We start from the raw sequence: 23984 nt of genomic DNA on the forward strand, positions 1-23984 counted from the left end.
TATGTATGCCTCTGACATTTTGGGAGGGGTGGAGCTGGCACCGGGTACAGAAGCAGCTCTCAGCGATGGAGACGTCTTCGTGTGTTTGCTAATGAACAGTTTACTGTATGTGCGCTCATGTGTATGCATGTATGTAGATCAACGCCGTCATGTGTTTGTTACTCCCAGTAGCTGATTTCTCACTCAGGCTGTTGCATCCCTCGCGGTACGTCTTCATCCCAAATGTTGAATAATGAAAAAAAAAACAAAAAAACCACAGTGGTAACATGTAAGTTATCCATTATGGAGACAGTATGAATAACTGAGCCCTGTTTGCATGATTCATCTTATCTCATATTGGATGCATGTGTGAAAAAAATATCTATTCTATTAATGTGTGCATGTGTTCAAACGCATGTATACAGACCTTGTGCTTAAGCCTCTAGCCCAGTAATTGAAAATTGAATAGAACAGTGAAGTTGTGGGCTCATGGCTCATGGCCTAATTTGGCAGATGGCTCACTGAATCTCTCCGTGGAACCATTCCCTCAAGTGTGTGTGTGCATGTGTGTGTGTGTGTGTTTCTGCTTGTGCAACTCCTCAGAGACGCAGACTCCTCAAAGCGTCCTCGTAACCATTTAAGTTCACATCAGGATCAGCGCTGGAAGTTGGAAGCCAGGCGCAGGTGAGGAATGTCGGTGTTGGTTTAGTTTTTTCTCTCTCAGGCCTCTTCTGCCCTTTTGTCCTCCCCTGTGGTCTCATTCACCTTGCAGGGGCTCATTATCTCTTCTGTTTATTTGAAACCTTGTCTCATTCCCAGCCAATCAGCAGGTTAATGTATTCGGTAAAGGAGACGTTGAACATTTGTTGTTGCCTCTGCAATTGTCTGTGAATCAGCCCAGTGGAACAGCAAGTCATCTGGTCAGATGATCCTCGGTTAGCAGCGCTGCCCACTTGTACAGGGGGGCTCTTTTATTTCTTGTACTGTGCGAACCAATTTCAGTTTTAGACTGAGATCAGAATTAGGTTTATAATGACTGAAGGATATTTTTGCTGTGTTACGACTTGGTTCTTAGTTTTGCAGCCTTGGCCATCATTTCTATTGGTTATGATTATTCTCGCTGAGATCTGGAACATCATGACAGCACAGTCCTACAGGGAAAGAGACATGATCCATCCAACGAAAATGAAAATATAAATGAAAATGAAAACATGCCAACATTCTGGCAAGATTATCTGAACCACTTCGGAGGTAAAACTGAAACTGAAAGTGAACAAAATGTCAGTAAAAGGCTGTGTTCATACTGTTCATACTAAGTATGACTTCAAACCGTCCAATGGCGGACTGTGAGGAAGACGGTTCTAGCACCACGCTGCAGGCGTTTGTTTGTTTTTTGCAATTTTCATCAAAGATCGCACCTCCTCCTCATTATCTCCAGGCTCTTCTCATTTGCAGTCAGCTCAGCTCAGCAGCCTCCTCTTCTTCTTCTCCATAAAGCAAACCAACAGTAGCTGGAAACACTGGTTGGTCCGTCTTTCATCTTAATGGTTATTCTATCTTAATTCATTGTCCTTACTAGCTTTTGTCCTCGTTTTTCTTTAATTTTCTATAAAATAATACTGGAAACTGTTACATTGAGTGGAAGAAGAGATGTTGATTTACATTCGCGATACTAAATTCATCCAACCGTGGCTCGGGAGGGTAATGCTGCGATCGATGTGGGATGCAGAGAAGATGTATTGCTTGATTGCTCAGGTGTTAACAGGCTGCTGGTCATGGCATACTTAATCGCTCATCTCGTAGGCAGCATGCAGTACATATGACAGAGATTGTAGTAGCCAGTATGTAGTTGGTATGTGATATCGAAGTCCAGCAGGTCAAAGTTGAATCTAAATGCTGGTATGCAACTGTGATGAATGTTTCCAACAGATATTTTGCCAATAATTTGAATTTAGATTAATAAGATTAACTAATCTGGAGGCCTAATCAAAACCTGTAGGATCATGTGACTAATTAAGTCACACTAATTTCCTCTTTTCCAGATCTCAGCAATTAACTTATTGAGTGCTAGTATTGACAGGAATGAAGACCAAAGCTATAAAAGCAACACCCAGGTTGTAATTTACCTCAGATAACCTTTAAGGTTGAGGTGAGGATTGAGATTGGACGTGTGGGGGCTGTGACGCCTGATGTCAGTGGCACTTCTCAGAAGTATTCAGAGACACAGAGAAAGAGAGTTCTGTGTAATCTGAACATATGGCATTAGAAAAGAATGATGGAATTGTCGTTTCAAACCCCCCAAACCATCGTAAATTGGCGCGTCTCCAGAGATCCTTTCATGTTTCTAAATAACACTACAAACAAGTCATTGTTGCAGCACATGCCGAGGGAGGTGTGAGATGTGCAGACAGCTGCGTGCCTTTCACTTCAGCGTGAAATGCATTTTTCACCAATCGATTAATTAATCTCTTCTCCTGCAACGCAAACGCTCACGTTTCTGTGTGAACGTGTTGGCGGGCTCCTCGTGGCCTCCCCAGATTTTCTTCCTCCTTTTATCTGAGTCCTTATTTAGGCAGACTTCTGCTGTCAGGAGCAGGTTGTGTGTGAGCGTCTCCCAGCGCGCCTCCCAGCGAATGCTCCACACTGACACGTGTCTGTATGTGTTAATCACAGATGTCTGTTTCTCCCCCTCTCTGGCCTCCTCCAGACCTCCCATGGCTCGCTCCCTGTCTCCCTGCCCGGAGTGAGCGCCGCACAGGTGACACAAGGCGGCATGACTAGCATGCCACACATCCATCAGACTGCGAGACACAGCAGGAGAGAGCAAGCCGAGCTAAATTTGGGGAGCTATTACTCAGTACAAGCCGACTGCTCAAAGTTATGCAAGAATCTGGAGGCTTTTGTAATTTATTAGAAGTTTGGCATGATTACTTATGTCCTCATATCAGTGTCTCCCTCAGACATCTCGTAGAGGCTTTATGTATTATTAACAATACTTTAATTTGCCAGCAAAGGTGACTACTTCTCTTGCTTGTCAATATCTATTTTATCTGCATGCTAATGTCTGAAATACACCGTGTAATGGCTCATCCTGGTTGAGTGGGAGTAATGTGGAGGGTAATATCTCCTCTTTGACATTTGCCCTCTGCAATTCTGACCTTATCCACTTCGCCGCAGTTCCCTGCCGTAGGCCCTGTAGCTCCGTCTGATGTCCGCTCACGCAAACACCACTGCACCCTGCGCACACGGGCATGCGCGCGAGCACAGGCACGCACACACATACAGGCTCGCTGCAATTAGAGTCATATGGTGTGAGCTCGCTGCCTCCCACGATTCTAACCAATAAGGTCATTTTGTAGATGAAGAAAACAAATACGTCCATATCTGCGAGTTGCTGCTTTTTCCAATGTTCTCCGCCACCCTGTCTTTTCCTTGAACCAAACAGTGCATTGAATCTGTTCTGTGCTGTTGTATTCACAGTTTCCTCATGTCTCTCATCTGCATAGCTGTTGTTTGCTCAGAATCCTGGACCTTTGTATCCGTTCGTATGAAAAATTGAATGTGAAACAGGTGAATGCACAAGTCGCGGATCTTGTTGTATATGATGGAATGAACGTTAAATCGTTGAATGATGAGTGATTGCAACACTTAACAGTATATATATATAAAAAGTAAAACAGTATTTTTACATATTTGTGGTCCTCATTCTGCACAAACATGTGCACAGTTGGCTGCTGTTTGCCTACAAAGATGCTTGTTTGTCTTGGCTACATAATTGAATACCATTAATGCAGCAAGCACTGCCTCATAGCCAAGAAATGGTTTGATCTTTGTTTAAAGTGTGTCAGCTTTTTAGCCCTATTAGTAGTTTGTTCTTCTTTGGGGTGTGTGCAAAGCACTAGGGAGACAGCACTTTAAAAGGTCACTAATGCACTCAGCCTGCTGAAGGGGAAAAAAGGCATGTTGGATGTTTGTTTGTGCTTTTTTATCTCTCTTTACAGTGAGTTCTCTGGAGATGCGGCACTACAACATGTGAGGATACCATGGTGTTTTCGCTGTGAGGAAGGAGGAGACGGAGAAAGTGAGAAACATTGACTGCATTGCATTCTGTCTGTTTCTGCCTGCAGCGTGTTAGGGCCAACGCAGGCCGTGATCAGACATTTACGACGAACAAAAGTACAAGGGGAGCGGAGCGCAAGACAGCAGTTGTGGCGAGTTAAAGTCAGAGAAAGGAATAAGGGTCAGAGGTGTCTGAAGTTCTGTGAGTCAACTTTCGTTCTGCTGCAGACAGGAATATGTTGTCGCAGTGTTGAACAAGTGTATGCGAGGCAGTGGAGCGGCGAGGTTGGGTCACGGTGTCACACAGTCCGAGGGTGGGCCCGCAGATAAGAGCCCGGGCGACTCAGCTCAGCTCGGCCGGCATCCCCCCGGCACAGGGAGTGACTGCAGAGTACACCTGGCCTGGCAGCTTCAGACCATCCGGGGACAACTGGGAAAGGCTTCCTCCTCGGCCGCAACCCAAACTGACAAGGGGAATCATGTGCGGTGGTAGGAGCAAACAGAGCGAGGTTGACAGTGCTAATGTGTGACCGCGCTATCATGCAGAGGTTTCTGTGTGTTCGCTTATGCTTGTGTGTGTGTGCGAATAGGAGAAGCTCTGGGGCGGCAGGAGGAGGCCTACTGGTCTACTAACAGCTGTCTGCTTTCCTAACCTTTGTGGGTGTCATACCAGGTTAAAGGCAGGGCACAGTAAGGAGAAAAGAAAATAGGTGAAAAAAGAAAGTGAGAGAAAAAGGTCAGCCTTGAACATAGAAAGACAATAATGGTGCTCGAGTGCGTGCAAGTCAGAACTCTAAAAGTTATCACTGTAGATGGAAACCTTTTGTAAACCTGCCAACAGGCTGCCGAGCTGCTCTTGAACAAAACAGTTTCTGCCCACAGGGTGCTGCCGTGAAACCCTGCTGTTAACGTTGCATAATAAAATGAAATATGACCATCAAGATCATATTAATCAACACCTTGGTTTAATTTGCATAGCAAATGAGAGACCAGGATTTAGAGGATTTGGTAGCCTCCTTTCTCTCGTGGCGCCTCGCTTCATTTAACTTCACTCAACTTCACCGTCCCTTTAAGTGAAAATTTCTTGAAACTGTTACAAATGCAGAACATGACACGACATGCAGTAATACACAAAAAAAAAAAAAATCTGGCCTGGCTGCTGCTTTTTAGCTCTATGACTGTGTCCAAAATACTCCCTATAGAATTAACCAGGGCTAAAAAATGATAAGGGAAATTGCAGTTTATGCTGTTTTACTTTTTACGTGACGTAAAATACTCCTTAAATATGTAGACTCACCAATTATTATTCTTTTAATATTCTGAGCATGGCAGGCAGAGCGACACTTTAAGTCATTAAGTAACTCACTAAGAGGACACTAGCACCATTCTGCATGTTAACAATACAACAGATGCTTCTGGCCCATAGTCCACCATTAAGCTTCAGTTTTGGCCCTCCCAGTGAAAAAGTATGTGCATCCCTGAAACAGACATAGTTTACTCCATAGTGTGTCATTATGTAGGAGTGGAGACGCACACCTGAAATATCCTGCCGCCAAAAAGTAAATATAGTGCACTAAATAGTAAATAGGGAGTCATTTTGGACACAGCCTGCGTGTTCATGCCTGCAGGGGGCGGGGCTTGTACAACAGAACCCCATTAGCAGCATGAGACACACCTGGGCCCAGTTTATCTCATGTTGATGTGCAGGTGAGATAACTAACCCAGGAATCTCTTCAGTTGCTGTGTTTCTTGAGCAAATAAGCCACTGTTCCACGTCTGCCAGGTGCTTTCGCAGGAGAAACCTTGAAAACGCTGCTGCGACGCTCAGGAGCTGTTGTGAAATTGACTGTAAACAGGTTAAGAAAGAACTTAGGCGCAGTCTCATCTTAAGTATGACTGAAGCAGAAAACCACATTTGAGCAGTTGTTCATGAAACCGTGCTTTGACGTGGAAATGATCTTATCTCTGAGTAAAGAGTTGCAGTTTGGGACACACATGCGTCCAAGTCTGTGCGTGAGCTTTATGAATAATGTGACAGGACTCAATTTTAATCCTCTTAATTATGTATTTGTTTTTGTCCTTTTCGCTCTTTTGTCTCTCCCTTGTCATTTAAGGTCAGACCATTTCTTTTTGACATCAGCATCACACTCCTGAGCTGTGTGTGTGGCTTTCTTTAGTCCACCCAATGATACGTGTTGCCTGGCTTTAGTCTCCTCCGCCATCGCAGCTGCCATCAATTTAAGTTGATTTGAGATCTACAGACTACAGGTGTGAAAGTTACAAATGGGATTTAGTGAGTCAAACATAAGCACAATGATCTTCAGACTAAGTTCGAGTATAAATCTAAGAACGCTTTTATAAATGAGGCCCCTGGTGTGATTCGTCAGATTCGTTATGAATGAAACACCCCGGCTTCTGTCTTAAATGCTTTTCAACCCTTCTGTTCCTCTTCAGTGTACAGCTTCTGTCAGGAAAGTTGTTTCTGGCCACATCTCAACATCCACAGACTGCTGACTGTCTGCTGCGTCATCCAGATCGTGATCAATTCTTTATTTTTTCTTGTTAATTCATGTTATTTTTTCCCTCACGGCATCCTTCGTGAGTTTGTTTTGCGTTTGGTCATACTGCATGAAGAAGTAATATCAGCTCAGAAGCAGCATGTTCTGTGTATATCAGTCTATTTCTGTGTGGAATATATACTGCACACGTTATCCAAATCTGCTCCCCGACCCGCTGATTTTACAGATTTGACCCAAACTGCTTCATTATTCTTTATTCTTAGAGCCAAGCGAGCAGAGCGAGACCCACTTTTTTCCATGAGCCTTGTTGCTCCCTTTTGCAAAGCAGATGCATTTTTGTTACAGGATGAAACAGGAACTCAGCTTCACTTTTGCCCCTTTCCTTCTTCCGCCGTCTCTGTTTGCGAGCAGCTCTGACAGCATAAGTCCATTTGTGTTGAAGAGCAGCCAGTTCCCACTTTGTCCCGCTTTGTGTAAACCAAAACATTTCGAACAAAATCTGACCTGGTGTCAAACACTAAAACGCTCTAATAGATGCTTCTTCCCTGCTCCTGTTTCTAGTAATCATGTCAATTTCCAGATGTTCGTTCCATTAAACACGCCTCAAACATCTCTCATTCCCACCATTGTGCATTAGCTTGTTTTCTTTTTCCGGGGGGAAATGGATAAAATGATACAGAGAGGGGTGACTGACTCCCTTAACAGCAAAGTCCTGCAGACCAACACAGCAAACAGTGTCACATCCCATTCCTGCCAGGTCTGAGGAACGTCCACTCCTTGACACTTGTCCAATCCAAGCTATCTCAAGCTTTCTCCTCCAGCTTCACGCCAGCTAATCTCTCCTGACACCTCACACAGCCCCGACAGGGAATCACTCTACCCTGAAAACAATCCAGCCCTCCTCCCTCTCCGCCCCAAATCAGTACCAGCCCCCCTCTCCTTCTGTCCGTCTTCCTTATATTTCTCTTTACCCTCTCCCCATCTATCTATCCCTTCCCCATTACTTCTCTCTGTGGCCTACTCTTTCTCTCGTGTCTCCATCTGTCTTTGTCAAAGCATATACCTCTCCTCTTCTATCTCGCTCAATCTTTCCTCCCCGTGTCTTTTCTCCTCCATCCGCACTTCCACGCTGGGTATATCACGCCGCTGTTGATGAGAATCTGTGAAAAGACGCTGTGATTGCCGATTGAGGAATAGGCTGCATTTCCTTAAGGACTCATCAGCATTCAAGAGCTGCATTTTGCTCCACCGGTGGATGTTGCTAAAGTTGGAGGGTCTTTATCTCCGAGCGCACCTTTACAGATGGAGGGAAGCTCGCAGGATGGCTTTCAGATGGGACAAAGGGAGCATAAACACAGAAATCTCTCCCTCGATACCCATCACCCTAAATATACTTTACTTTTTGGAGAGAAAAGAGAGATGAGGGACTTGCTGATGGGATCTTTTTTTTAATGTTTGCGCTGACAGGCCATTGTTAAAATTCTTATTTTAGACAGAATAGGCAACATTTCCAGTCATGTTGTTGCACTGTAGTTAGTTAGTCTCACAGAGCGAATGAGATCATTTTCTCTAATTAGCGTATTTGGGATACAAGAATTCTCCTGAGACAAGTCACTCAAAAAATCCCATTTATTATTTAAATGTATTCAACAATTCCAAAAGATAAGATAGACAAACATGTCATAGATTTCATTTACAAGCTGTTTGTTCTTCTCATCATATCTATAGAGGCTCCCCACCCTACAGAGCACAATCTCATTGGCTGCTGAGTAGAATATCTGTCATTGGCTGTAGCACAGAATAACTCTGGAAAAGAACGATGTAGCTATGGCACGGCACATGCTAAAATGCAGACACTCACTGGTATGCACGGACACATACGTACTCACGCGTACGAACACACGCACGCACACACAAGCGTGCGGTCGTAATAGACCAAGTCACTCACCCAATCAATTTCATTCTCAAGCAAGCTGTCAGGCCGCCATGTTGAGTAAATATTACCATAATGCCTGTGTGTCAGTGAATATGCAGCTAATGAATGGATGACATCCAGTGAAGCTCAGAGACACTGAAACAGAAAAATTGCCCACTCACTGTTACTGTGCCTGAACCCCCCCCCACCACCACCACCACCATATCACTCATTTCTTCTTCTTTCTCTCTCCATCTTTGTGACTTTCTCCCACATTTTTTACCACACAACGAGGCTCGGAGGTCGGCACAGCAAAGTGGAAGAAAGATCGGTGAGCTCTTCAACTAGGTTAACTCTGAATCGGAGGATTTTGCTTCATCGCGCGGTCGTGCCGAGTCGAGCGTCTACGAAAGACTAGAACATCGAAGAGACGATTTGAGCTCTGCTTTTAATCTGGACGGCAGCAGGACATCGTGTGTGTGCGAAACAGCGTGAGGTGGTTTGTGGAAGGGATAATGTCGAAACCAGATGATTCCTTTGTCAGATACATTGGAAGGTACAGTGCGAAATGTAATGTTATTCTCCACATGAACGATATATAGTTACCTTGCTGTACCCAGCGATGAAGAAAAACACCCACTGCCATGAAATTCTGACAGGCTTCATTTAAACATTTCTTTTCCAGCTGTTCCAGCTGCATCACATGTAACATCTCACAAATCTGCTCTCTCAGTCAAACAGAATGTCTTCACAAGGGACAAATATATTCTTTTTTATAGATCTCATTTGTGTAGAGTATTATGCATGTCTACAAAATAAAAACACAGTCTAAGGAAAATTGCACAGAACAACACTACGAGTTTCAGTCAATTGAGTCCACTGACAGTACAGCTGACTGTTGCCACTGTGGAGAGAAGAGGTGAGATCATCCGCTTTTTCATTTTTGTTGTTGATATTTCTGTGCAATGGAGCAGGGCTGAAGAGGAGAGACACTGAAAGCGAGGAGCTTCTGACACGTCGGCATTGTGGTGAGGAGTGCAGAAAAACCAGCCCACCTCCACCCCGCGTCCCACTCCTCCCATGCCTCCCACCCGGCCCCTGTCAGTGTGTCCTCGGGAGCTTTGCATCCAGGCTCGGCTACAGAGCCTGGATGTCTTGGCTGATGGATACGAAGCAGAGGTGTCCGTGATGATGGAGAGAATTAGGAAAACTAGAAAGCATTCCGACTTTTAACACACACACACACACCCCACCCCCCGTTGTACAACTCTTTCTCTCAATCTCTTCCTGTCTGACTGTCTCTGTGTCTGTCTGTTCTCAGTCTGCGTAGAGGATGAAGCCAGAGAAGGTGCTGTACTTGTTGTTGTTGCCTCCATGGGCTTTGCCTCCGTCCAGTTTGATGTAAACCTCGTCCCCTGCGTCCAGATGGAGGATGACGCTGTTGGAGGCGTAGTCATAGTTCTGGTCAGCGTCTTGGGCAATGGCGCTGGCACGAACCTGGAAGAGCAGGGACGGACGAACATGTAGGAGAACGGGCAGTCTTGTTAGCTGCAGAACATATCGGAACATCATCTTTATTCAGTAGGTTGTCATACTCTTATACACACAGGTAGACAGACACTGCATGAAAAGCATGTAACATCTTTCTTCCATGGACTTAAATAAATTCACTGTTTTTTTTAAGATATTCTGCTAATTAACTAGCAAACAAACAAATGAGACCGGAATCGTTAAAACAGCATAAAAACGTCATGTTCCTGCTTGGCAGAGGTAATGAAGGGACAACCGAAGAAAGCCGGAGAACGTGTCACTAGTCTGAGAAATCATTGCACTGCTGCGCCACAAGAGAATAACGAAGTGTGTTGCACAGGAGGAGAGTGTTGGGGAATACCAAAATAAAACCTCCATTTTCCAGCACATTTTCTTGAAATCTCGCAAAGTTTTTCATTTTGAAGTTAAATGAATTACTGGACACAACAATGGCACAAATAGTTCTTCATATTGATATTAAACCTACAGGAGCAGGCAGAGGGTCAGTCACCTCGTGCCTTTCTGTCAAACAGATTTATGGTTTCAATCAAGCCAGTGGTCTTAGAAGACCTAACATTCAACCTTGGAACAAAAGGTCCACAGAACGAGAAAGTCTCCGAAACTCAGCAACAGGGCAGGCTCTGAGGGCTTCTCATTGTGGAGGAAATACAATTAAAAAATACACTGAGGACGCCCACCGAATGCAAACAGAAATATCTGATAACTCATAGCGAGCAGCGTCATGAATCATTGGACGGCATGGTATAAAAGATTTCTCTTTTATATCGCGTAAACTCATTGAAGGAATTTTTTTTTTACAGCTATGTTTGTCTGTGTGTGCGTGTGCATGTGTGAACACGCATATTCTGCCAGTCTGGCTACAGGACATTTGGAACCGTTTCTAAATAACCTGTCCTGCCTAATTAAGACCTCCACCACAAACATGCTCTCTCTCTCTGGGGAGGAAGGTGTAGCTGCAGTGCCAAATGGGCGCTGAAACAATAGCTGTGTTTTCAACCATGAGCCTGTGTGTGTGTGTGTGTGTGTGTGTGTGTGTGTGTGTGTGGCAAAGAGACTAATTGTGCATATTATCAGTAGGAATTACTACCACAAAATCCTGTCTCTGAAGCTGCAATCTTTAAGACGTGTAACTGTTTGTACAGGAAGCCTCTCTTTGCCAAGTACAATATGAATAAAATCTGTGCAAAATGAGTAGAAAGTTTGAGAAATCAGTGACATCCAGTGAAGGTCACAGACTGGATGTTGCCAGCGTACAGCGTGTGCCTTTGTCTGCTGAGCCAACAGCCCTAAGTAAATATATTCCTCCACAACAGTCATAAACTTAAAGCTTATTCTGTGCTGTGCAGGCTGTTAATTATTTGGACAGTGGCACATGGCATTTTCTGTTGTTTTGGCTCTAAATTCCAGCACATTAAGTTTGAGATGTAAAAAAGTACTCCACCATGTTCCTTTTTGTCAAAGCCTGCCGCCTACGTTACCGACAATGCAACCAGCAGCAGTTCGGTCGCAGATTTTAGGGATTCGTGCTGCTAGCGGCTAATGTAGCAAACAGGCTGCAGAGGGCTGGTAAGGTCGCCTTTGTGCAGCTCCACAGAAAGGCTTTATACTTCTTTCCTGTGTCACTTTATTCTCCCAGACCTTTTAACAAAGACTATGGACCTCTAAGGAGGTGTCCACGTTCGCATCGGGTGAACAGTGTAGGACTTTTTAGCCCCTGCAAATTTAAAGACCATGCTGCAGGACGATGACCCGAAATGTTTTATGGCCACTGTCAAGTCAGTCGCTTGATGTCAAAGCAACTTAGCATCTGCATCAACTGCCAAAGACCAGACTGAAGGCAAAGACAAGCAAGAAGGCCGAGCAGAGCGTCACCAGGTCTGTGGGTCATCAGCTGCAGTTACATTCAGGGCCAAACGATATGCAAAAAAATATTGTAATTGCAATATGATTAACAATTTTAGTGGAAATGGTAATTTTTGCTTTCATTTCCTCTGGAAAATATCTAAAAATGATGATGATTCCCTTACATCTGAAGAATTTTTAGGCCGGGGCATCTCTGCAGCACCTAAGTGCTTCATGTTCTGACACATTTTACCTTTATCAAAAAATTGCAGCTCCTGCAACTTGGATATTGCATTTTGTCATACTGCAGTTTCGATATGATTTCAGTTGATTATTCTGCCCTTGTTACATTCATGTTAATCTGTCAGCTAACTTTGATCACTATAAAAGGGTTTCATGATTCCGAAACTGTTGACCCAACATGGATGCTGAATTTAAAGGTTGCCGCTTGACCCTAAACGGCACTGTTTCATCCACAGTCCCTTGTGCTGGTCGGGGTACACAGCCAAACAATAGAAAATGTTATCCTTCTGCTAACAAGGGGAACTGTGTTAGTCGTAACTTAAATAGAAGAGAATCGAACAAAAAGATCATTATTTTCTCTTGAGGTGGGAAGGGAACGTACTGTACATCCTTCGAAGTAGCCACTGGTTAAATAAGCCAATTAGTCACTTAGTCTGGTCAGTGAGGTTGAATCAAAATCAATTTTTGCACGTGCATTTCAAGTGTTTCCTTGTGGCTCATTATCAGGTCTCCAAAGTCCATCCTGGGCCTTGCCTTGGCTCCGTGTTTGCCCACACAGCTTTAAATCGGGGCTTTTCGAGAGGATGTCGACAAACTGGCCCAACAGGCGTCATAGAGGATTCCCAATAATTAGCTGGCCTATTTAAGGAGCACACACAACAGGCATATTGACAAATGTGAGGAGAGGCCAGCTACTGACAGAGATCTCCGGCACAGAACTCTTTCCAAACCTAACGGGGAGCCTGGAACAGGTTCTCGATTTATTGAAATTGTAAAGTGTATATTTTTCACAATTTAAGTCATCGATTTAAAGATTTCTTGAAAGAATCCAGTGGGGATTTTTGTTTGTTTGTTTTCTATTTTTTCTCCATTTTGGTGCCTATTATTGTAGTGTTTCTACGCTGCTCTTCCCAGATACGAGTCCTCAGTGAGTATCTGTGCTTAGTTTTTTTCTGTTAATGAAGCTAAGTTATATTAAGGATGTTCTTCCTGTTGTCTTTTCTGCCACAGTAGCTATCACTGATCATGCTAAACCTCATCTTCTGTTGATTTTTAACAACCTGCTGTTGGGAACATAAAAGTGTGCAGAGGATGTGCAGAGGCGTCTCAAAATAGCAAATGTAAAGCTTTTGAACTGGATATTCAGTAGTTTGAATCACTGGTACAGCACATGAGAAACAGTTAGTCATATTCAGCAAATTATTTCTTAAGCTGCAAATGGTACAAGAATTAAAAACCTGTGATAGAAACCAGAACATTCCTAAAGAAAGACGTGCCAGAGTCGAAAGTGCTTTCGTCCTGAGCGGCACAAAGCCACACAGACTCACGCTGGAGGCTGGAGTGAGCCTTTTCTCCCACTGCTATAAGAAACATTTAAGTGGTAAGGTGCTTTATCTGTGACACCGTTTTGAACCTGGTCAAACCAAGCTGTGTGCTAAAGTGTGTGTGACGTTGCATTACAGATCCCTCCGCAACACTTCATCTTCGGTGAGACATACATTTCTGCAGATATCCCCCAGAAATCAACACTGTGCGTGCTGCCACAGTGTTTCTCTGCGTCGCTCGGGGGAGAAGAACAACTATTCGGCTTATTTATGGCCGCTATTACCGCTGATTTTCTATGATTCAATGCTCGAAACTACAGAAAGCAAGCAAGGACTGCGAGACATTTCTCAAAAGTGTCACCACAATAAAAAAATGCTGAATTTTAATTACGTGCAGCTATCTGTGCTCTGTTTGTGCTTTTAGGGCCAATATTCTGCTGGATTTCTTGTGAACTCCTCTTGCAAACATTGAGTTCTCTGAATGATTTTCAGAGTGAGCTGTTCTTTGCATTGCCTTCAGCTCATGCATTGAATCACAGAGCAGAGAGGAGCAAGGCTGACACCTCTTCAACCCTCTGAACAGCCTTATTGTCAATGATTTTTCTTAAAAGAGAGCTCAGTTTAGTAATAGAAGGTGAAATGAATAAGAAAATGGCCAAACAAAACGTTTATTGTGAGCCAGATGAATTTAAAAGAACATCCAGCATGGGCACAGCTCTCACAGCGATATTTGCATAGACAGCGAGACAAACTTTACTGTATCTTCCAAATCACCTTCTTTATGTTTAAAAAAGGGAAGATTTGGAGGGTGTTAAAACTTTCTAACAACACACCACAGACAGTGAAAGTCACATTGAAATGTACGAGTGCTATAAAGGCTAATCTGGATAATGAAATTCTAAGGAGAGGTTTTAAGATGCAGGAGTAATATATGGAATATTGTACATTTTTTTATTGTTTATCCTCCTGATTAAATCTAGCACAGCTCATATCGATGTGCAAACAAAGCCTCCTGCTCTGATTCTGAGATGCCGGCGTCCAGTGCATATTAATATCAGATGATGAGCCCTGAGCGCGCAAAGTCAACACCATCCTATTAGAGGGTTACCGCTTTGGGTTGGTGGGGGAGCGGGCGATGATGGCTCAGGAGGATTGTTGGGATTTTAATGAAACTTTATCAAAATATTTGCTTTCCAGGTGTTCACACAGAACCTCAGAACCTCAGGCAATGTCTCAGATGTGTAATATAGCTTAAATTATTCTCTTCATTTGCTCTTTAAAGAGCTAAATTTAGAACGTCTTCAAGTGCACGATTGATGTTGTTTGGGAGGAGGAGGGAGACAAGACAATTATAACATTTTTCTTTAGCAGACGCAGAATAAGGAAAGCCCTGGTGAAAGCAACCTTCCCTGAAATCCTTCTAGTTCTTCCACGATGGTATTTTTGTTTTGTTTTGTTTCTCTGCTCTAATGGTTTTTATCCCCTTCTGAGACTTAACTGCCGCAGTCTAGGCCTCCTTCGTTTGCTTTCAGTGATAAACACGCATGAATAAAACCTCTCACTGTTTTTGAAATAATGATCAGGGAGCTCCTATTGGAGCTATTTCTCTTTTTTTTTTGTCTCCAGTGCACACAAGGAACTTGTTAGGGATATGAAACCAGAGGTTCAAATCCGGGGTACGGCGATGTATAGCGGGAGACGAGCAGGACAAGCAGCCGACTGGCAGTGCGTGACCTTGATACAGAATATGTAGAGGAACTTTGACAAGACAAACAAAGCATGAGGCTTTGAGCGCCGGATCCAGCGATGGTAAATGAGGTGTCATGTGATGTTGTCTTCCTTGTGGCTGCTCGTGCATGTTTGCATCCGTCACATCGTCAACGTGATGGCTTTGATTGAATAATATGTGGAGTGGAGACACAGAAAATTCAAGGATGCACTTGGACTTAATAGATATCACGTGCCTGGTAGAGTTAAGTGTGGATTCTTAGCTTCTGCACTTCACAACTGTCAATGAGCATCACAGTCATCAATAACGACGGTGTTTATGTGACGAAAAGAGATCATTTTAAAATGCTGCTCCATCACAGCTCCTCAATGACTGCTATTTCTTTTCCAATCAGCCTCCGCTGAAAAGGCATTTTAGATGATTTTCATTCTATCATAAACCTTTCTTAGAATGCTTCTTATGAAAATCACAACAATTTGATGTTTTATCTGTTGTGTCTGGTGCAGGAGGAGCCTGTAATGTCCCAGTGGGACAGAGATCTTACAAGAGGCTTTGTCACTGTGACAAGGACATGTCTCACGGCTTCTCCGACAAGGATTTGTTGACTTGATGTTGAGCCTCCATTTTGGATCAACGAGTCTATTGGTCCTCCTTAAATCAAAGTGTACTGCATTCTAATTGTGTTTGAACATTCCAGCCGTGAACTGCATGCTTAATAGCAGCTTAGATAGCTCGAGCCTGGTCCAGCATTTCACTGCACCACACATACACACACACACGTCCACACGCATTTTTGCCGCGCACACATACACACAAGATGCAATTTTTGGGAAATAATGAGAACAGGAAACTACGGTGGGTTGCAGGAGAATTGTTGTGTCAGAAAGCGTCGGGGCTCCCATGTGTTGCAGGTTTATTTGTCGGAGGAACCTAAATGAAAACATGATAAGAGGAATGAAATGGTAACAGGAGATTTGCCATCTGTCAGAGGAGTGTAGAAAAAGGCTTCCTGAATTAATTTCACCAGCTGTTCTCTTTGTACCTGCTAAGCCTCCTCTGAAACAGAATGACTTCACCGCACAAACCTATCGCTGTTTATCAAATTGCTTACATTAACGCTAAAGGTGAGTCTGGTGCCGGGCATTCGTTTATCACATGTGCCGCCGATACTTGCTCCAAATACTGCAGACACCCTCAAGAGGGCAAAATAATGGCATCGCAATTCAACAGTGGCAACAAAGAGGATGAAATCAAACCCACTCCCCCTGAAAGAGCCACTGAAAGAGGAAAACAGCAGTGGAAAAAAAGAATCATCAACTTTGACCTGCAATCCAGCCACTTCTTTCTTTCTTGTGTCTGACTCATCACGCTCAGTCAATTACTGAGGTACACAGCACTGTCTGCCTCCAGCGCCAAAACCGCAATCACTGCTCGCAGCATTATCTGAGAGGAGACTTTTGCTGCAAAATTTTCAACCTTTGTTCACACTAAGCCTATTTTTCCACTGTGCTTCCTAGTAACCCTCAGGCACTGCAATTTTCTTTTTTTTCCGGAATAAAAAAGATTCCGTTAAAAGGAGGCAAAGTGACTTTCTCTTTAAGTGTTGGAGAGAGGCAGACAGCTTTGCTATGACAAGCATTTTTCACACAATAGCCGATTCATCCTCCCTAACTGGGGTGATTGTTTATGTCTTGCCCATATTCAATTTAAGGGAGGAGGGGGGAGAGCAGTAGGTGTTAAACGCGTTGAGTTATGTAGCCGACTGTGAGTCATTTGAAGCCATTGACTCGCTGCTTTCCTGTGAAGAGGGACAGGATAATTGTGGGTATCACTGAAAACTGAATCCAGGGGACGGCTAAATGTCAGGGGCGTGGGGAGAGACGCAGAGAGAGATGTTTGCATAAGAGGGCCAGGGGCACTTGTCTATCTCCCATATGGCCCTCATTATAATGAAGAAGCCTTGTGAGTCAACACCATAGCATCCTTGAGTCAGCCAGCCACAGGAGACAATCCATAGCCTATTTTAGATCGTATGTTTTTGCTCTCACAATACACGAGATGTTATGGCAGTATTTCATGAGCTGCTTAATCTGAGATGCCAGTGCAGGGAGTGTGTGCACTCCTGGGCTCTAATGGCTTTCTATTTGAGGAACTCAAATGTTTAAAAGTAATAGAATTATTACAGACAAGTGGTGGGCAGCTTTCAAGCAAGTTTTGAAACTTCACTAATAAATGATAGATTTTCTTCCCTCTGCTTGCAGATGACAGCCCGATGTCATCTTGACATTTCCAATCTGTGTGGTATTTCCTAACAACATGGGCCAATCTTCATTTGATAGCCCTCGCACCTAATTAGGCCAGCTCTAATGTTCCACTCGGCAGAGTGTCAAATCCAATGTCCAATTACACAGCAGATCAAGGCCAAAGGTCCGCCTCCACTACCTCTCTGGCTGATTATAGAAGAAATGCCACAGTATACATCACACAGAAAGAAATGGTCTGTCAGGAAAAGGAAAGAGACACATACATGCACACACACGCATGCACACATACACATAAGGGGATCAATACCACAGGCAGAGAGGCTGAGGGACTGAGGGTGGCTCTCTCAAACCCAGTCTGTCTGTTTCAGACAGAGTCTCTCTGTTACACCGGGCAGACGCACAGAGGCCTCTCAGTGCTGAAGTCAGACCATGATGAAGAATAGCAGGTCTGAACATTACCAGAATGTTAAAATCAATCAAGTCGAAGTATTGCTGTATCTGTGTGTAGATAATGTGTGTGTGTGTGTGTGTTTAGTGCTCGCAAACGGTCGTTCATTTTTGGACTGAAAATCTGCCGCCTTTCCCTCGTGAAAATCCTTTAAGACAACAGTCCAACCTGAGTGGTAAACTGTTGAATGCAATCTCTTTGTGTTATTCACACCCATCTTTAGAGCATATGTCAAACACCGAATCAAACAGAGCAGACCCTCATCCAGATGGCTCATCTCCTGTGTTTAATGTTGGGATTGATACCACATGCTAAACACAATGCGTGGGTTTCACCTGCATACAGAGCAACAGGATAAACAGTCTTGCGTTCATGTGCAACAGAGCTGGATACCCCCGTGGAGTCTATGATGGCGAGTGGTTTGACAGGGAAATGACACACGAGCTGGAGCTCTTCAGGGTGAAAGAAGAATCTCTTTGAAGCGCAAAACAAAATCTAAGAAAAGGAGGGTAGGCTCTAACTTATTCTGTTATAGCGCAATGCATCACTTGAGAGCAATGAAGAATATTGATGGCATTGTGTTTTAGCAAATCGATTCTGTGATAGCGCAATCTGGATTCTGTTTTGCAGCTTTCTAAAAAAAAAACAAAAAAAAAAAAACTTTTCCTTTTTTAAGATGAAAACTTTTTGCTCCTGCAGAAAAGTGAGCTCCTGTAGACCTGCCATAGAGGAGAGATGGAGGGCAGTGCACAGTTGGGGTGGGTTGAGGCAGTGGGTTAGGAGGGTAGGGTGGGGGGGGGGGTGCGAGCGTGCTCGTATATGCGCGTGTGTGAGCGTGTGTGGATGTGTGTGTATGTGAGGAGGAGACTGCAGCAGTAATTGCTAGGGAAGAGCCATGTGCACGAAGGACGCTGAAGCTTATTAAAGGAGGAGACAGAGTGATTATTCACTATGGTCCTCTTGAGAGACTGACGCTGAAGTCATTGCTTTTAATTAACTCTGAAACGGTTTTGCGGATTAATAACAATATTAAGAAGGGAATGGAGAGGAGAAGCGCAAACACATCCTGGATCTGGTTCAAGCTTTTTAATTACAATTAAATAGACTCGATGGCCCAATAGCACAATAACTATGTCTTTTCTGTCCTCTCTCCTTTCTGCTGCGGCCAATCAATTTGTCTTCATTGTCACTTCTGTATCTCTCAGTCCGAGACAGGTTATAGCAAAACACTGATTTACTGGAGAGAGTTTAGGATTGGTTGCAATATTTGGCATGCAAGTAGAAGAACAGGCGATGAAGACGCCAAAAGAGTGTGTGGAGAGGAACTTGGAAAGCAGATAAAATGTGCTGTGCTGAAAATAGATTTCCTATTTGCTTGTTTACCAGGAGGCTCACTTTTTGGTCTAGCTTGAAAAGTGTCAAAGTTCTGGGGACAGTGTTGGGATCCTTGTGTTGCACTCTGCCAAGTGAAAAAGGGGAAGTGGAGGAAGAGGAGAAGAAATGGATGTTGATGTTAGACACAGCTTGTAAGAACCCCTGGAGTGGGAGGAGCACATGCTGGAGTGAAGCGGCACTGCAGGGCCTGGAAACCGGCCGCCCGACTGAGGCCAAAAGATGATAAAATACTCGTATTGTCCGCAATTCCCTGGCCTCCCCTGTCCCAACTCACAATGTAGCTTTTTGCAGCCTTAATGAGCTGAGGAAAGCAACACTGTGACTGCAGGAGCTTCAGTTTGACTCTCGGTGCTTCATCAATGATGTAGCATAACTTGGCCCCGCATTTATAACCATTCACAGTCATTTATGCAGACTAAGGCTCTGGGGCCTTTTCCAGCAGCCAAGCACACAAGCTAATAAACACCACAGCAAGAGGACTGAGTTTATGTATAAGCTGTGCATAGGATAGAAGAAGACAGAGAAAGAGAGGCAGTTACCACTTTATAAACATTACTCGGGTCTCTGGAGATGCACACTGTGCGTCTAACTTAAGTACCTCCTCTTGGGAGCACAATGAAGCGGGAACAGAAGGCGTTTTATAGGAACATATGTTCTTCTTCCCCTATTATATATCAATGCTTTTACGCCCACCCATAAACATTACTGTTGAGTGAGACATTATATATAGAAGGTGATTGCTGGAACTCTCTTTTCCTTGCTGGGTGTGAACTTGGCGAGGGTAAAGGAATTAACCTCTAGCTGCCTTGGTGAGACAGCAGGTTCATTTTCTCTCTTCTCTCACACATCAGCACTTCCCCAAGACCCCAGCAGCTTTCTGCTTTTGTCTAACTCTGTCTTTATCAATTGACATGGTTTTGTTTTGAATTGCAGTTGGCAAGAACATATTAAAAAAAACTTCAGAAAATTCAAATCAAGCAAAAATAAAATGATTGCGCTGCCAGCATGTGTGAAACAGGTTGGAGAGGCTGTGGGGTGATGGTGTGAAATGACAGTTGGAGGATCAGATTTGGTGGATTTTAGCTTATATTTCGTATTTATTTCGCCTCATTGCAGGGCTGTGTTTCTGACTGTAGAACAAGCTGATGACGGTGAATGAGAATCTCCAAATGTCCATGAAATAGACTTGAAATAATGCATTTCCTGTGACTTGTGTGAAGTAAGATGAGTAAAGCGTGAGCTCACTTATCATGTACAAAAACAGACGTCTGTCACCAGCAGCACAGTGCTGTGTCTCCATGTGTACAATTGACTTTGAGTATAAACATTATGGTGGCAAGCAATAAGGTGCAGCTGAGCCTCTGAAGCATGCACATATACATTAGAGAAGCATCAGTGTGAAATGCAACGCTGAGAACCCCTTAACTTTCTCATGATATTTTATTCATATAATACATTTTAACACAGAACTGAACTCATAGTATTTATAAAGCATTGGGACTTTGCATGTCACTGAAATTAGTTTTGCAAGAGATGTGAAAGCTGCTTTCTGGAGCACGAAGCCTTTTTTAAAAAAAAAAATAACAGGTGGCTTCTTCTCTGATTTTTTTTTTTTTAAAAAAAAATACTTTTGCCTTATTCGTGTTTGTTATGATATTAGATATAGACACAGCTGCAGCCTCAGCAAACAATATCCGCATTAAGTGTAGTTTAACACCCATCTTTTTACAGGCGAAACGCATTTTGCAGCCACTTTGAAGATAAAAGATCTGACGGCTGATCGGAAGGCTGCAAACCACACTGGCACACATTACCAACCTGAGAAGACCCTCCGGGGCGCTAAATAAAATTAGAGCCCCATTAAAATGATGCATCAAAGAAGCCGAGAATAGATCACGTCGACGTCCTAATGTGTTTAACACGATGCAAAGATAGATGGATGCAGCCGCGGACAGGCGGTGTCATCCGGCGTGCTCGTACAGACAGGTACGGTCCAAATATTGGAAGAGAAATTTCTATTATGTTCCCTCTTTTTACACCTACAGCGCAGACAAGCCGCTTTAATCTAAAAGTTGTATGAGACAGAATCGGATACACACATTGGCTTTTATAATAATAATAATAATAATAATGATAATAATAATAATACTAACAATAATAGTAATAATAAAGCCTTGACAATTCCATAACTCGAAATACAGTCGGCTATAATCACACAAATAATAAACTGAACACTTAAGGATAAGATGCCATATCAAACACTTATCACTCCCGTTTACTCTAAAACGCTGTAAATGCCAACCCTCCGGCACAAACTGCCAATAAATTCCTCTGGACATTAATTTTATTTCAGAAAAAAACGGAACGCCGGATTTCCAAATTTTCCAAAAGATCGGCGCGCACCGCCCGTTCAGCTCAACCTGTGACCGTCCTTTGGATCACGGGACGCGGCAATGTCAGGACGCATCACGCGAAGAGGGGACGCGGGTTGCAACCAGTCAACACATCTTTATCTCCAGGCGCGCTGGGTGCCACAGCTGTGCGCTCTGGGCTTTGGAGGCGCACGGCAGATGCGCACGCTTCCCTCGCAATGTCACTTTTTATTCGCTGGCTTTGTGAAAAGTCAGCTTCCTACAATGTGGATTTTTAAGAGAGAGCATAGAGGAGGCGGCGAGGGGGAGGAGGAGAGTATCAGAGGAGTCAGGTATGCTGACACGGAGGAGAGGAAAGTCAGGAAAAGTTTCAAAGCACTAACCTGACCATTTTTGCAGAGGTCTGCCCACATGCTGGTGCCGTCCCCTCCTCTCATCAGCACATGGTAGATGAAGAAGTACGTGCCCGGTATGCTGCAGATGAATTTGCCCGAAATGCCATCATAGTTGTTGCCAAGGTTGGTGACCACGTCGTCAAACTTGAGGATCTCATAACCTTCGTGGGGGTTCTTAAGCCCTGCATAGAAGGCCACCCGAGGCACCGTGCTGTAGGTGGCTGTGCTGATAGCTCCGTTCCCCCCCAGACCCAAAATCCCAGTCCTTCCTTGATCCCCTCTGTCGCCAGGAGGCCCCGCTGGTCCTGGTGGTCCCGGTTCTCCAGGTGGTCCGGGTGGTCCCGGCTTGCCTGGCCTGCCAGGCTTCCCCTGTGGGCCCTGCAGTAAGGTGGAGGGTGGAAGCACGTTGCTGTGGTCGCTCAACGCCTCTGCCTCAGCCTGGAGACCGGTGGAGCTGGTGCTGCTGGCCGGAGTGCCCTTGTTCAAGTAGGGGTCGCACACCATACGACAGGTGCCCAGCATCTCATAGTGGCTGGCATCTGTACCCACAGAGCTGACGAGCACGGGGATGAGGACCACCAGCACCAGGACCAGCATAACCCCTACGGCAGCCGCCACCAGGGTCTTCCTCCCGATGCTGAGTCGGGGAAGGGGCTGCGCTGCCAGCGTGGGTCTCCCGGGGGCGGAAATGGTGACTGCTTGGTGTGGGGAGCCTGTCACCGAGGAAAGGAACCCGGAGATCCCGAGAAGAGTTGCAAGAGGACCGGCAAGTGTGTGAGGGTGAGACAGAGACCCACATACACTTGATTCTCCTCTCTGCTCTGCTCAGTCACACTAAAGTAGGCAACCAGTCATTCACACATACATAAAGACCTAAGGAAACCCAAGCATACACAAGGAGACATTCAGCACGTACTTACAAACACAATCTGACTTGTGAGAATAAGCAACAAGGATGCAGAGCCCAGAGGAATGGAGTGAGAGACAGAGGGAGCGAGACAGAGAGAGAGAGAGAGAGAGAGGGAGAGAGAGAGAGAGAGAGAGAGAGAGAGAGAGAGAAAATGAAGAGAGTGGGTGAGTGTGAGAGATACAGAGCAGCCACTGGATCAGTGTGTGTGTGTGTGTGTGTATGTGTGTGTGTGTGTGTGTGTGGTGAGTTTGTGGTGCCGGATTCTCAGGCTTGGCTTTTTATACGGCGGTAGCAGCGGAGCCCCCCCACCCCTCCCCTCTGCTCCCCCATCAAGCGCGAGGTTGGTGTGGTTTCGTCCCTTTCTCTCTCTCTCTCTCTCTCTCTCTCTCTCTCTCTCTCTCTCTCTCTCTCTCTCTCTCTCTCTCTCCGGCTCACTCAGAGGAAGGACCCTCATCACACTGCGTTTCTTTCTACCACTCTCCCGAACCGCTGAGGAACCAACACAACCCCCCTGACCATCTCGCTCCCCCTCTTTCATCCCTCTCTTTTCCTCTCTCCTCACCCTCCTTCCTTTTTCCCCACTTTTGATGCCGTTTCTCACTCCCTTGCTTTCTCCTCTCTCTTATCAGCATCCAGACTCTAAAAATAAAGATAGAGCTGTGGAAAGACATTTTTTTTTTTCCTTTTCCTGGAGGTGGGTTCTAGAGATTCATGCATATATGTGCACAGACACAAGACAACACTTAAATCTGCGATGCCAGGAAACGCTAGCAGCACGATTCTCAAATAAAAAAGGTGCTAATTATGAAAGTTAATGCCAAGATTGAACACATAAGCCAACAGCTTGAGCAGTATGATACCAAATAAACCACAAATGCCACCACACATGTAGAAGAAACTTTTAAATGATCCTGGTGGCACGTCACATGGGACCACTTTTTAAGGGTAAAAGCAGCCGATCTATGCTTCCGTTAGGGGCCACCGACGATGATGCTTTTCTGTCCTATTGTATTCCCCTCTTTGCTTTTTCTGCGTGTC

The 23984-nt window shown here is 44.5% G+C and overlaps 1 protein-coding gene across 1 annotated transcript; it reads right to left on the bottom strand.

The window, feature by feature from the left end:
* Positions 1-8168: 8168 nt before the first annotated feature.
* On the bottom strand, positions 8169-23198 carry c1ql1l2 (complement component 1, q subcomponent-like 1-like 2). Its single transcript, XM_076753132.1, has 2 exons — positions 22025-23198; positions 8169-9969 (listed from the first exon to the last, which is right to left on the bottom strand). Exons 1-2 carry the CDS (start codon positions 22631-22633, stop codon positions 9790-9792), a joined length of 789 nt encoding a protein of 262 aa, XP_076609247.1. The 5' UTR covers positions 22634-23198; the 3' UTR covers positions 8169-9789.
* Between the last annotated feature and the right edge of the window lie 786 nt (positions 23199-23984).

The sequence above is a fragment of the Chaetodon auriga genome, chromosome 16 (assembly GCF_051107435.1).
Source record: "Chaetodon auriga isolate fChaAug3 chromosome 16, fChaAug3.hap1, whole genome shotgun sequence".
Classification (NCBI taxonomy): Eukaryota; Metazoa; Chordata; class Actinopteri; order Chaetodontiformes; family Chaetodontidae; genus Chaetodon; species Chaetodon auriga.

What these genes read in the sequence shown, in the direction of transcription:
- c1ql1l2 (XM_076753132.1), bottom strand. Translation starts at nt 22,633, where the DNA reads ATGCTGGTCCTGGTGCTGGTGGTCCTCATCCCCGTGCTCGTCAGCTCT. An exon ending in ACCTCTGCAAAAATGGTCAG is followed by an intron (nt 9,970 to 22,024) that starts GTTAGTGCTTTG and finishes CTGCTCTTCCAG; the next exon opens with GTTCGTGCCAGCGCCATTGC.